The sequence below is a fragment of the Helobdella robusta genome (genome assembly GCF_000326865.2).
Source record: "Helobdella robusta unplaced genomic scaffold HELROscaffold_22, whole genome shotgun sequence".
In the NCBI taxonomy this organism is placed as follows: domain Eukaryota; kingdom Metazoa; phylum Annelida; class Clitellata; order Rhynchobdellida; family Glossiphoniidae; genus Helobdella; species Helobdella robusta.
The window spans coordinates 2,028,785-2,043,263 of NW_008704170.1; the positions used below are offsets into that span (position 1 = coordinate 2,028,785).

General features: G+C 33.1%; 2 protein-coding genes across 2 annotated transcripts in view; one reads left to right on the plus strand and one right to left on the minus strand.

Annotated features, from left to right (window-relative positions):
* Positions 1-1,556: 1,556 nt before the first annotated feature.
* HELRODRAFT_111473 (hypothetical protein) lies at positions 1,557-10,101 on the minus strand. The gene is made up of 24 exons (XM_009018713.1): positions 10,042-10,101; positions 9,801-9,832; positions 9,574-9,652; positions 9,233-9,387; positions 8,956-9,032; positions 8,545-8,673; positions 8,327-8,431; positions 8,144-8,222; positions 7,808-7,961; positions 7,501-7,565; positions 7,249-7,351; positions 7,015-7,097; positions 6,579-6,715; positions 6,271-6,442; positions 6,032-6,186; positions 5,873-5,926; positions 5,676-5,743; positions 3,865-4,094; positions 3,422-3,632; positions 3,007-3,237; positions 2,599-2,824; positions 2,435-2,488; positions 2,003-2,227; positions 1,557-1,947 (listed from the first exon to the last, which is right to left on the minus strand). The coding sequence occupies exons 1-23, from the start codon at positions 10,087-10,089 to the stop codon at positions 2,028-2,030; spliced, it is 2,847 nt and encodes a 948-aa protein (XP_009016961.1). The 5' UTR covers positions 10,090-10,101; the 3' UTR covers positions 1,557-1,947; positions 2,003-2,027.
* Positions 10,102-12,453: 2,352 nt separating this feature from the next.
* HELRODRAFT_111475 (hypothetical protein) overlaps positions 12,454-14,479 on the plus strand; it is a gene marked incomplete at its 5' end in the record, with an annotated part of 6,693 nt that continues 4,667 nt past the window's right edge. The window contains 3 exons of the mRNA XM_009018714.1: positions 12,454-12,875; positions 13,033-13,122; positions 13,464-13,693. Coding sequence (XP_009016962.1) covers positions 12,454-12,875; positions 13,033-13,122; positions 13,464-13,693 — 742 coding nt within the window. The remainder of the gene's footprint in view (positions 12,876-13,032; positions 13,123-13,463; positions 13,694-14,479) is intronic.

Consider the following 14,479-nt stretch of genomic DNA (forward strand, 5'->3'; position numbering starts at 1 on the left):
CCAAAGGATGTAGTTAAACTGAACATTTTCAACCAAGCATTATAATTATTGAATTATTTACTCTTAAGAAGGATAGCAGGCATGAGGATTGCCTGCCCTGCAATTTATTCCATTCTACTAAAATTTTTTTGCATCCATTCCCACGTTGGCGTTCCATTCTGAAGGATAACATTTCACAGAAATACATTTTAACTCGTTTCATATTTTACTCGTTTAATATCATTATTATTGTTGTTATAATTACTGTTGTGTTGAATAAAAATTTACTGAGCCGGTTTTGTCAGAGAGAGAATAAATATATAAAACTACTTTCTCACATCTAGAAAAACACTTACAAGCTTACTTAACGGAATCTCTTTACCTCAAAACCCCTCACCGACATTCATAATCACTTTTTAATGGTTACTACTTCGAACTGAGTCACGAGATACCAACAAACCACGCCGGCCTTTTCGGCAAACTGGAAATGACGTCACGAAAGATGTTGAAATTCGTCGTTACACTATAACATGTCTAAAATTCAAATGTCATATTAGTAACTCACTCTCTCTCTCTCTCTATCTCTCTTTCTTCCCCCCCTCTCTCTATGTGAATGATGTGTGTATTTATTATTTATTAATAAAAGACAAGGGTAAAAATACTTTAATTGTAAAAATGAGATACCTATTATGATATTTAGCTTTATTCTAATACATTATCATCATCAACATTTCTGAACAGATATAGTTAAGTAACCGATAATGATGATGTTTAACTTCCATATAACATCGAAGAAGCATCATACAAAATAAACGGGGCAGACGAACAAACAAACAAACGAACGAACAAACAGATAAACAAATCAACCAACAAACACATAAAAATACAAATAACCAAACAAAAACTTCCATACTCAAACATGAAAAACAACAATCCAATCAATACACATATAACCCCAAAATTACCTAAGATCTCTGTCTATATTGTATTGTATTGTATTGTACAGTACCGTACGCATACATAGAGTGTACAAAAAATGTATGCACATACAAATATAAAAACATACACGTACAGAAACACATACAAAACAACAACAAACTTATGAACAATGACGTAATGTTCACAGTAGTATAGGGTACATCTAATTTTATTATTAATTATACTAACAAACAATTCAATGAACTTACTTTTTGAAGCGCTTCATAATGATACGTCAAACAAACAATGGAACAAACAAGCAAACGAACATAGACAAGTTAATAAATGAATGAATGAATTGATTACATAGATGGTTAAACGAGTGAATTAATAAATACATAGATGAACGAATGAATTAGTTGAATGAATGAATGAATGATTGATAGATAAAAACTAGACCAAATTCACCAACAAAATGCACAACGACAACTGTATCAATCACTCATGCTATAGTAAATATCAAATGATATTAATATTATTTCCATCAATACTAAACCACCACAATCATATTATATTTGGCAACAAACAAACATAGTATAGAGTAGTAATAAATAATAATAATTAGTCAACAATAACAACTACAAGATAAAAATAGTAAACGTTCAATATTTTTTTACAATTTTATAATAATGAATACATCTGTTTATACACAAGTACACGCACACACATATATTTAATTATATATACACGTACATACATACACACAATGGAATATTTAAAAATATTTTACCGACCAATTAAATCTTCGTTTATTATATTATAATACAATGAAATATTCGAACTTATATATATATATATGTAATTGTTGTATATATATAATTGACTGTTCAAATGTAGTTTTTTTATTTTATATAGAGATACAATACATTCATGTACAATATAAAGTATGAACAAGAATAATTAATTAATTAATTAATTAATTAATAATTTAGCTAATCAATCAATTAACCGAAGAATGAACAATCGACGATGTTTGCATGTTGTTAACCTAACCTTCTAAGAACGAAGAAACAAGAGAGCAACATTAACAACAACAAAAACACGTCAACAACAACGACAACAGAATAATTTTATAATTCAGTTTCATCGTGGCTCAGTTTCGTTTTTGTGGTCGTCGTCGCGGACTCGTCATCGTCGCCATCTTCATACCTAGCGTCGTCAGCTAGATCTCCTAGCTTTGCCGACTCCTTAGTCGCTGAATCGTCGTCATCTTTTGCTGTTGGCACTGATGACTGATCTCTACCATCTTCCAAGGTCATTTTGTCCCCGCCTATGATGAATCATTTAAAGTTAAAATAAAACACTGACAAACTCTCGTTCTCTCTCTCTCACTCTTTCTTCTCTCTCTCTCTCTTCTCTCTCTCTTATCTTTCTTTCTCTCCCCTTCATGTGTACATTCACAAAGAAATTGACATGTACACCCCTAAGCATGTTTATATCTTCGAATTGTATATAGTAGAAGTAGTAAGTAAGTAACCTAAGCCAAGTGTCTCGCCATCTTTGTCAGCTGTCATTGTCGTCGTCTTTGTTTCTGTAGATGTTATTGGTTTTATGGTTTTATCATTATCACACACACACGCACACATACACACACACACACACGCACACATACACGTACATATACACAAAACCACTACCGACTTTTCGGTTTCTTCTTTTTTCCAGAGGTAGTGGTGTTAGAAGTGCTTCCCTCGCTAGATGTATTAGTGGATGTGGATTTGGGCTTGAAATTTTTGACCTTGGCAATCAAGTACTTGATTTCTCTGTCAAGGGCGTTAATTTTTGTGACGTAATCGTCGATTGTGTACTTGGGTTTTTCCGTCAGAGAGCTTTCACTTTGCTCTTTCTGAACTGTAGCATTCCATTCCTGTATTTTTAATTAATAAACGTGTGTGAGAAAATTTACGGCACAAGATTCGTTAATCACTACTTTAACCAGACACACACACACACACACAGCACACACTCACACAGACAGACACACACACAGTTTACCATGCCCATCATAACACACGATAGCACGCCGTACAGCGCACAGTCCATTCAAACCTTAGTCTCCTCAATGAGTTTCTTCAGCGTTTCCATCTCGACTAACGTAAATGGCTGATCATCGCCAGCAGTTATTGCAGTGAAGTTTTTCATTCCCTCCAAAAAAAATTCCGAATGGTTGACCCTGGAGTTCAAGGCCTCGATGGCAACAGGCCTCTCCTGGTACTCGTACACCCTATCAAACAGGTCTTTCACCATGTTGTGCAGTTCTGTCAGTTTATCCTGGTAGACCTGATCAGGAGAGGAATATCTCAAGGCTGAAAAACTGCTGCAATATGCATGCTTCCACACTCAACTCATTGCACTCGACTACATAAGTATGTTTATATACGTACCTCCCAACAAGTATGCACACACAAACACGCTTGCATACATGATATATACGCATAAGCATACAGGCAGACATATTACAGACCTTCCTTGGTGTACTATCCTCAAGTTCATACATCCAGTCAGAGGCAGTGGAGAGTGCTTCGAGTATGTTACTCCTTTCCTGCTCAGTAGAACACTTGATGTAAGCAGCCTGCTCCAGCTTATCTCTCGTGTCAAAGATGAATGTTTCAATCTCATTCTTCACTTTATCCAATAGCATCTTCTCTTCGTCTTGCTTCCTCAAGTCATTCAAGCTTAATATTTGTAAACGAGTTTTCAAATGTAGTTTAAAATTAACACAATGGTTATATACAAATACCTCATTATACAAATACCTTATTATACAAATACCTTATTATACAAATGTGTTGCATTCAACGAATAAGGGAGCACATAAGTGATAGTAAACTTTAAACAGCAACCACCAACAACAGCAACAACATCAACCAACAAAAGCCTCCAATAGAACCCTGGACAACAACAAACTGTTTCTTAGCAAGTTTCATCTTTTCGGCATCAGGGTCCTTAAGGTCGTGAACCTCGACACTGATCTTCAAGTCCTCCTTAATTATTACATTCTTCTGCTTTTCCTTTTTTAGAGTCTTTGGCTTTTCATCCTTAGTTGGAGACGATGACGTCGTCGTAGTGTCATCTTTCCTGCTATCATCCTGCTGCCGTGTACTGTCAGTAGTATCAGAGGATGGTTTCTCCTCCGGCTTGCTGTCTTCATCAGTTTTTGTTTTACCCTAGTAAAAAAAAATACAACAAAACATAATAAAAGTTACAAATGTGATATACAAGAGTGCATCCATACAAAACAGAGGGCAATGATTCGAACGAGAGGATAAGATTTCTACTCGTTTTATCACGCACTCCTCACTCGCACGCACCTCATCATCGGATTGTGTTTGATTTGATTCATCCGGCTGCTGTTGTTGTATCTTGTCGACATCATCTCCATCAGGCTTCAGAGACAAAAAAAAAACATTAATAAATTAGTTAAAAAATTAATTAAATAATTAATTAATAACAATGACAATAATAATAATACAAAAATGTTAAATACATATGAATAAGAAGCCAGAAAGACAGACAGATAGATAGACAAAGAAACAAAGAGAGACGGACAAATAAATAGATAGATAGATAGATAGATAGATAGATAGATAGATAGATAGATAGATAGATAGATAGATAGATAGATAGATAGATAGATAGAATTTGTTATAAGCTGTGATCTACAATAGTTTATTTGCGAGCCGGGCAAAGTGGAAGAAAAAAAAGGATCGAGACAAGTTATTTAGCATATTATATTTAACATATCAAAAAATCAAGCCGAAAAAGTTGTAACTTCTTGATGAAATAAATGTCGTAACTGATTATAACCCAGTCAAGCTGAAAATTAATGTTGAAAAAAAAGGTACTAGAAATTTTAGTAAGCTGCGAAAATCGTTAACAAATTAATCAACCAATCAATCAATCAACCAATCAATCAATCAACCAACCAATCAATTAATTATTGTTAGTAAACAAGCAGCTGAATATTAAATACGTGAAAGCTAACATGGCATGATAAAACGGGCAATCACATTTAAATAGGTAGTTAGATAAACTGGCATACATATTATTAAGCAAGATAGCCCGATGTTAACTAGAGGGTTAGTATTTTCTCTCCATCCCTCTCCTTTTCAAACCTTCTTATCTCTATCGCCGCCACCATCCTCTTCTTTCTCATCAGCATCTTCCTTATTAATCTTATCATAGCCACCGGCATCATCATCATCATTAGCAGCAGAAGCAGCAGTGAAAGTAGCGTTACTAGCGTCATCTTGTTCCTCATTTATGCTACTGCTAGTTTTGTTGCTACTATCTGCCAACTTCAGCAAAAATATATATTTTTTAAATAATAACAGAATTCAATCATGAGGCTTCTTAAAATCAACAAAAACATCTTAAAAGTTGACTATAATTAAAAATAAACACGAATAAAGCGAAACAAAAGATGAACATAAATGGAACCAATTTGGAACCCAACAAAAGCTCTACTTAATGAATATAAACTAAATAAAATTTCAAACTTATAAAAAATAGTGAACAATTAACGGTATACTTCATTCTCTCTTTAATATTGCAATAGCATTTTTTAAACAAACTTTTGCTAGGTAAAACAGAAACACACACGCTCACACACACGCGCGCGCGCACACACACGTACATACATACAATACATACACACATATGCATTCATACCTACACATAAAAACAAACAAACAAAAACATACTTCCTCTTCATTGACAGTGCCATCTTTAGGCTCCTCTTTATCATCGCCGCCACCGAAAAATTTACTGAACGATTTGCCAAGCTCTGTTAAATATGGGTGTAATGATTGACAAACACACACCCACACGCAAACACTCACACACACATACACAGAGACAAACACACACGTATACATATATGCAGGCACATACAAACGCAAGCAAAAAAACATACTGGAAAGTGTTGACTCCTCATCTTCAACTGGAATCTCAACAACTTCTGTGACGACTTTTTCAAATGCTGCCTCAACCTAAATACCACCACCACCAACAACAATAATAAGAATAATAATAAATAAAGAAATAAAAAAAATTACAGAAAAAATAATAATACAAACACTAACGCTTTCAACGTGAATGATGCCACTCTCATCGAGTCTGAAATGTGCTTTGATGCCTTTGGCAACCGTGCCATCTTGTGAATGTTTCGAGAAAGCCTCACCCACCCCCGATAGCGATATGGTCTCCAAAGTCGTGTTGCCTAATTCTCTGATGTTGGAGAGAGAAGTCAACTGATATTAAGAAATGAAGGAACTCATCTGGATGATTAAAACAAAAAGCATCTGCACTAACTTAAGCTCATTGATGTCAAGGAATGATAGATCACCATAGTTGACCTCAAAAGAAAAGTCCTTGACATGTTTGTTGAAGGTCATGACCTTTTTCTGGGGGTAGGTCTGCATGCGACCAAATAGGGTTCTCTTTATTATTTTGGCTGCCTCGTCTGATGAAGACGTGTCCGAATCTGATTTTACTCGTTCGAATTCAACCTAACAATAAGTAAATAGTTGTTTGTTATTATGGAAAAAAAAACACTAATTACTGGCCACTAGCCAGCCAGCAGTCAGCCAGTCAGCCAACCAACAAACCGACTAGCCAACCAACCTGAATAGGATACAAAACCCCATCCTTAATGTTGAACTTTTGAGCTTTGAAACCTTTCCCCAAGTTGGCAGCTTGATAAACAGCTCCCAACGCAGCGGCTTCGTCAGTGTTTATGCCTTTCCCAAGATCATCCCTAAAATTTAGTTTCTTAGTTGAATGCGTGCGTAAGTTTGTGTGTGTGTGTGTGTACTCGCATGTGTGCATCAATGCGCGAATGTGTACGTACAACAGTCTGTTGAATTTCATGAAATATACAGACAAAAAAAAGAGACAATTTTCAATTGTCTAAACACAAAGTGACGCAATATTCAATAGTAGAGAGAGAGAGGTTGTATAACGATAATTTTTGTTTGATAGTATTACGTTCATTAATATGAAAATTATTATAAATTATAATAATAATTATTATTAAACTAATTATTATTGCAAAACCTCTTAATGGAATGCTTCAGAACTTCCTGTATCTTTGGCACTCTCGTCCCACCGCCCATCAATATGACTTCTGATATTTCAGACTGCATCAAAAATGCCATTATATATATTTCATGAAATTGAGACAGTGCAACTAATCAACCACCCAGCCAATCAATCAAATATTCACATCCATCCATCCATCCATCCATCCATCCATCAATCAATCAATCTATCATCAATCAATCGACTTACCAACGTAATCTGACTTGAATCTAAGGCCTCCTTAACGGTGTGGGCAATCCTATCAAACAGATCAGGGCACAGAGCTTCAAACTCCTCCCTTGTCACTTTCAATCTGTAAAAAAATTCATTTAAATAATTTGAAATATGAGTGACAAAATAGAAAAACAGAAATAGAGAGAGTGGGAAAAAGAGAGAGAGAGAGAGAAAGAGAGAGAGAGTGAGAGAAAGGGAGAGAGAAAAGAATGAAAGAATAAAATAAACCTGAAATCTTCATCATCAAGTAAGTTTTCAACCTGAGCAAAGTGTTCAACATTGGCACTCAGCACCTGTTTAATTAACAGCAAATCAGATATCATGTAATAAAATTAACTGATCTATCAATCAATCAATCAAACAAACAAACAATCAACTAATCAATCTACTGTTAAACTTATAAATATCAATCAATCAACTAACCAAACAAACAAAAAATTATTCAATGAAGTAACTAAAAACAAATCAACCAGCCAGACAAACCAATCATTTAATTAATCAATCAATCAATTAACTAATTAATTAATTAACGAACCTGTTTAACCCTGCCAGCTTCTTTGTACAATTTGAATTGAGCCTTAAGGTCAGTGAAGACATCCTTCTTGGTCTTCTTCACCTTGTCAAACTCTTTCGAGAGGTGATCCCGAAGTCTTCTCTGAAACACAGAACCACCGAGCGTCCTATCGTACCTAAAAGGAGATTTAATTTCCAGCTAATTAATTATCTATCAATTGCCACTCATTCACCTGCTTACTTACTCAGTCACCTAATTATATCAATCAATGAAATAGTCAATCAATCATTCAATCAATCAACCAATCAATCATTCAATTAGTCAGCTACACAATAATAATCAGGACAGCTGACTGACCCAACGCCTCTGATGGTCAGCTGTGGGAAGGTATCAGTCAAACCGGACGTTGCACTCTTCACCTTTACCACTTGGTACTCTAAATAAATTGAACAACAATAATAATAATAATAATAATAATAATAAATAAATAATAATTATGATGGCGCAATGGTAAAAATAATAATAATAATAATAACAGACCGACGACTGTGGTAATGGTGGCTGAGGCCCCAATGTCAAAGAACATGTAATAGGAGGGAGTGGAATTGAAGGATTTTCGCCTGAACATTCCATAATTTAGAGCAACTGTGTGCGTGTGTTAGTGTGTTTGTGTGTCTGGCAGTGTACGTGTTAAACACGAATATCACAACTAATAACAAATCAATCGACAAATGAACCAATCACTCAACAGAACTGACCGGCTGTATTATCGTTAATAAGCTGTAGTACTTTCAAGCCAGCAAGATCGGCCGCCCTGAGCATGGCACGCCTCTCTGCCTGATTGAAAAACGGCGGGACGGTTATTACGGACTCCGTTATCGGTTGCTCTGTAGGTCAGAAAATGTTAAAAGTAAACTTAACTCCATGATAAACATATGGTATAATACATACACCGACACACACACACACACACACATACATACATACATACATACACACATAAATTTGATAGACATGATCAATGAATGATAGTTTGTATAGAAATATCACAAAAATTGATAAGATAAACAATCTGACATTTCTCATAAAAAAAATTACAATGGCAATGGCTCAGTTTTTATGCATGTAGCAGATGTAATGAATACAGTAGTTAAGATCTGATTACAAACCAGCAAAGGTTTCAGCATATTCTTTTGCTTTCTGTAGAATCATGCCAACCAACTCTTCTGGGCTGTATTTTGTGTTCCTAGTCAAGAAAAATACAAAAAACTTTCAAGCAAACTTAACTCTACAATATGATTTATCATTAAATTATAACTGAAATCAATCAATCTTTATTTAGCGTCCAGAGACCTAGTTCCCTGAGGTAGGACGTTATTATAACGAAATTATAACTGAAATTATAATAAACATAATTATTGTTAATAATGACAACTAGTCACTTACTCATCGTGCACAAACAGTACGGAACCAGTCCTGGGATCTCTCTCAATCTCGTAGTAAGGGTACTTCTTTTTAAATTCCACCACCAGGGGATTGTCAAAATCCTTGCCTATAACCTCGTGAAGGTATCTATATGATGTCTTTGGATATCTCATTGCCTTAAGAGGAAATTTTTTTAAATTAGTTCATTTAAAAACAAATGGGAATAAATTCATTAACTCAGTGAGGAAAGTTGTCAAGAGCACATATATATATATATACATACAATACATATATATATATATAAACACTCCCACATACACCACACTCGCGTGCGCACATACATACACAAAAGGATAACTAACATCATTGACAGCTGGTTCCCCAAAGAACCTTTCACCATCCCTAATTGAGACAGCAGCTGGTGTTTTTCTTTGTGACTCTCTGGAGAAAAAAATGGCAACAATGACTAATACAATACTAATTCAATAACTAATACAAGCCAAACAAAACAGAATGATTAATCTTCTAGTAGAACTTTCAATAGTATTAACTAAGAGCCACAAAAAAACAGCAAAACAAAAAAACACACTTGTTTAACACTATCTCCATAGGAACTCCAGCCTAGTAAAAGGAAAGAATAAAAAGAGTTAAAATTTAAAATTTATTTGACAATTAAATTGAATGAATAAGCTTATAAAATTTATATAATATAAATAAATGAATTGTTACACACTAATAAAACTATAGGAAAGTTAGCATATAAGTAAACAAGGGAACAACATCAGATCAGATTATATATTTTTAAAAAGTTAAGATACTTTACAGCACACCTTGACAATTGCAATCTTCATAAATTCTCCACCAAAATCAATGGACATGACAGCCAGACCAGCTGTTCAACAAAAAATAGTAGCAATTCAATGCAAATTGAATTAAATTAAACAGCAATCAATCAAGACAAACAGTTTAATATTTAAATTTAATTCAACAGTTAACGACAGTAAACAAAAAATAACATACAGAATTATAATAAAAAATTTATTTAATTGTAACTTATTTCATAATTTTAAAAACACATGGCTCATATTTATGATGTAATAATTAATTTTTACTATAATTTATTGAAAAAATAGAATATAATCATGAAATAATAAAATGATCACCTGTCAAGGCCGGCATCATCACACAAATCCACAAAAAACTCAGCATACTCGCCACTTGCACGCCTGTTTTCTGGGGACAAAAAATGAATGACTAAGATTATTTCCTGATCAAAACACAGCTCTATTTATATATTCTTCAATTTAAGTCGCAATAAAATTAGCAGACATTGCTGATGACACTTCTAGACAATTCTATAGTAGGATATCAAGGAAGAACCCATGCCGACTATTTAAAATTTAAAAGTCACGAGCAGAATTCTAATGGAATAAAGTAAAGAATACAATAAAAGTAATGAATATAGATTGTCAAAGACTAACATCAACACGAAACAAAATTTTAAAATGACAAAGTGACAAGAATAATCGGTAAACTATGATTTACAGAACTAAAATGAGAAATAATAAACATATGTGGCGTATTTTGGTTGGCTGCAATCATTTCCGTTGCGGTCCTTATGGTTACAAATTTTTCATCCATTGAAAAGTTTTCGTCCCAAAAACATTTCGCCACCACTTTTAAGCCATATTTTTTTCTTAAAAAATTTTCGTCTCTCAAACGTTTCGCCACCAGCTTTGAATAAAAATTTCACAACATTCTTCGATATGATTTATTGCAGTTTCATTTTCCTTAACAGACAGCTTAAAATAATAAATCACAATAAAAATCAAACTTTCAACTTAAATTACATAAAAATTTGTTTGTTTACATTTTTACAATCATCTGAGCTGTAAATAAAACGATTTAGGGGCGGATCTTAAAGTAATTAGTACTTATTGTTAGTGCAATGATGATACCTGTGCACTCTCCAACTATTGGCTGATCAAAATCATCTGTTTCGTCTCAATGGGGTTTTAACTAGATACGCTTATGGCTTATGAAATGTATAGATTGTACTATTTGCTATAATTATGTAATCACATATATGTACACATATATATAATATTTTTATAATATAATATATGCATTTTATATTCTAATAGGTAGGTACATACATGGTATGTGCGTGAATATGGATTAATTTTATATAAAAATACAATTTCAAAGCCTTGAAATGTGTAGTGAATTCTTAGCTAAAAATTACTCATTTATATAAAAAAATTGAGTGTTTACGTCAAATACGTTCATTTATTTGTTGTGTATAATATAATAAAGCATTCATGCTATTGTTAAAATCTTTAATACTGGTATTGTATACTATATTATGTTATAAATGACATTATAGTATAATAATTATACTATATAATACCTTATTCTTTGAAATACAAATGCAACTATAAAGTTCCTTCCTGTGGTAATATTGAAAGAAAATAAAACCAACCTTATTTTAAATTAATATATTATGATCTATCCTATCTTATTGAAATCAACAACAACATGTTATTATGTTAGGACAATTGTAATTGGCTAGTCTAATGTGATGTTTTACTATTAAATATTATTTATTGTTTTATATTTTTATATAAATATATATTTATATATATATAACATAATTATCACATAAACAAATGTATATTATCTAGTTATATATATAATTAGAGAAGATTAATTGGATTCATTTTTCTGACTTTACAGACAGTTTCTTACTGTTTGGTAACCTAATTCTGCTGATTTCTGCAAAGTAACGGCTTTATAAAATAAACCAAACTAGATGTGCAATAATATTGTGTTATAATTATATGGTTATTATTATATTGATTATTATTTAATTTTAAGTTTAATGTTCTAGTGAAGACTCTAGTCTCTGTGAATTATTATTAATATTATAATTGGTAATAAGTGTTAAAAGAAAGTAATAGTATTATTGCTTTTGTTTGGTTTTTTAATTAATTAAAACTTCACTGTTATAGAAGAGTTTTACAAATTATAATAACATAATTAATAAGTTATATAATAACACTTGACCATCATCGAAAATGCCATCTCTGGAGGAGAAGTACTCAGACAACAGTAAGATATCAGACCTGATTGATGAACTAGAAGAGTTAGTATCAATCGTCGCTGAATATTATGATGATCAATCGAGGAAATCATCGACAGCGACAACCAACAGAGCCAAAGCAGATCAGGCGAAAGAATCAATGAAGCAGACAACGGATGTCCTCTTGCAGCACTTATCGAGCATTCGACCTACATGTCAAGAAATTGCCCTGGTAGCAGCAAAATACGACTTCAAGCCCAACCTTCCGGGCAATGGCTACCACAGCATGCTAACAATTTTACGAAAATGTCTCCTAAAAATATTAGAAACAGTTCAATACATTGCAATACATAAAGAATCCTGTCTATTTAGCATCGCCAGCAACCAACAAAGTTTAAATGATTACATCGTGGTCTTGGGGCAAATGAGAGCCTGCCTTTATTACATGATTAAGTTGAAAGGGTTTTGTGGTAATGGTCAGTTTTTCCCTGACCCTGACTGCATGCCGGAAGATGAATATAACAATGCTGTTAACATCATGTTTGAATATGAGATGCTTAATCCTGAATGCTTCTATGGAAGGTGCGCCTGTGTCTGTTTGCATGCGTCTGTGTGCGCTCGCGCGTGTGTGTGCATGTGTGTTTGCGTACGTGTGTGTGTATTCTTAACTAATTATATAATTTTTATTTATAACATTAAATGAATTTAATATCAAATTATGTGCATATTGAATTTTTAGATGCTTTGGGTTCCAGTTTTGCAAATCAATAGCCAAAGTACTCACTCTCATCCACCAGGCTATGGTCTACAAAAGCTTAGTATATAACAAGTCAGTAAGTTGCACATAACATAATAGTTATTATTATACCTGTTATCATCATAATTTTGTTATATAATTATTGCCTTTATTATTCTATCATTGCAAGAGAATTGGAGAGAATAATTGTAATAATTAGCTGTTATTATTGTTATAAAATTATAATAACAATCTTAGCAATCATCATTATCTAAGTTGTGCATGTGCGTGCGTGTGTGTCTTTGTGTGTGTGTGAGTGCGCGCATATATAATTTCAATTACATTTTATGTATCTCTCGCTCTCTCTTACCTCTCTCTCTGGACATATTCAACAAAGTTCATGAACCCGAATATGTATCCCTACTTTTTTTTAGGCCGGGCCGCTTGACCAACTACCTAACTTGTCTAACGGAGATGGGAGTGTATCTAAGAAATGCGGCAGAGAGAGGCCGGCAGATAACGAAAGTGACGAGGGAGTGCGACGTCTCGTTCTGCCAGGAGTTTTGGACGCTGTCGGAGAACAAGGCGGTTTTGAAATTTTCGTTGATGACCACCGAGCGAGTTTCCATTGACGTCGTTATCGATGTTCCGTTGAAAATGGTTGGTTGGCCGGAGAATTGCTAATCAGTCAGTCAATCAATCAATCAACCAATCAATCAATCATTTATTTATTCATTTAATCATTTATTCGTTTATTCATTCATTTGATAAAATCTGATAAACCTATCTTAATAATAATAATAATGAAATCAATTATTTTAAATTTTTGGGTCTAATTATCTCAGATAATTTATCTTGGGCTGAACATATTAATATTATTTCTTCTAAATTAAGCAAAATTTTAGGTCTTCTTTATAAAATAAGATACAAACTTAATAAAACTACTTTAATATTGTTGTACAATGCATTTGTTTTTCCTCATCTATCATATTGTAATCTTATCTGGGGCAATAGCCCTGCTGTTCATGTCTCAAAACTATATAGAATTCAAAAAAAATGTATAAAACTATTATTATATTTAAAAATTACCACTCATGTTGATGAATATTTTTCTTCTTTAGGTCTTCTTACAATATACAAATTACATATTTTTATTGTTGCCTTTTTCATGTTCAAATTTGTCAATAATCTGCTACCATCTAATTTCTCAAATATTTTTTTACTCAAACCTTCACATATTTTTAAATCTACTCGTCACTTCATTCCATATATAATACCATTCAGTAGACTAAAAATTTTAAATGATAGCATATTTATTCTTGCACCCAAAATTTGGTTTACAATTTTGCCTCTATCTGTTACAATTATTTCAAAACCTCGTCTTTTTAAACAACATTGTAAAACTTATTTATTGTCTGATAAACNGGCGATTTTTGCAACTATAGTTGTT

What these genes read in the sequence shown, in the direction of transcription:
- HELRODRAFT_111473 (XM_009018713.1), bottom strand. Translation starts at nt 10,089, where the DNA reads ATGTCCATTGATTTTGGTGGAGAATTTATGAAGATTGCAATTGTCAAG. An exon ending in CACCATTACCACAGTCGTCG is followed by an intron (nt 8,223 to 8,326) that starts GTCTGTTATTAT and finishes CAATTTATTTAG; the next exon opens with AGTACCAAGTGGTAAAGGTG. An exon ending in CGTTGAAAGCGTTAGTGTTT is followed by an intron (nt 5,927 to 6,031) that starts GTATTATTATTT and finishes CATTTGAAAAAG; the next exon opens with TCGTCACAGAAGTTGTTGAG.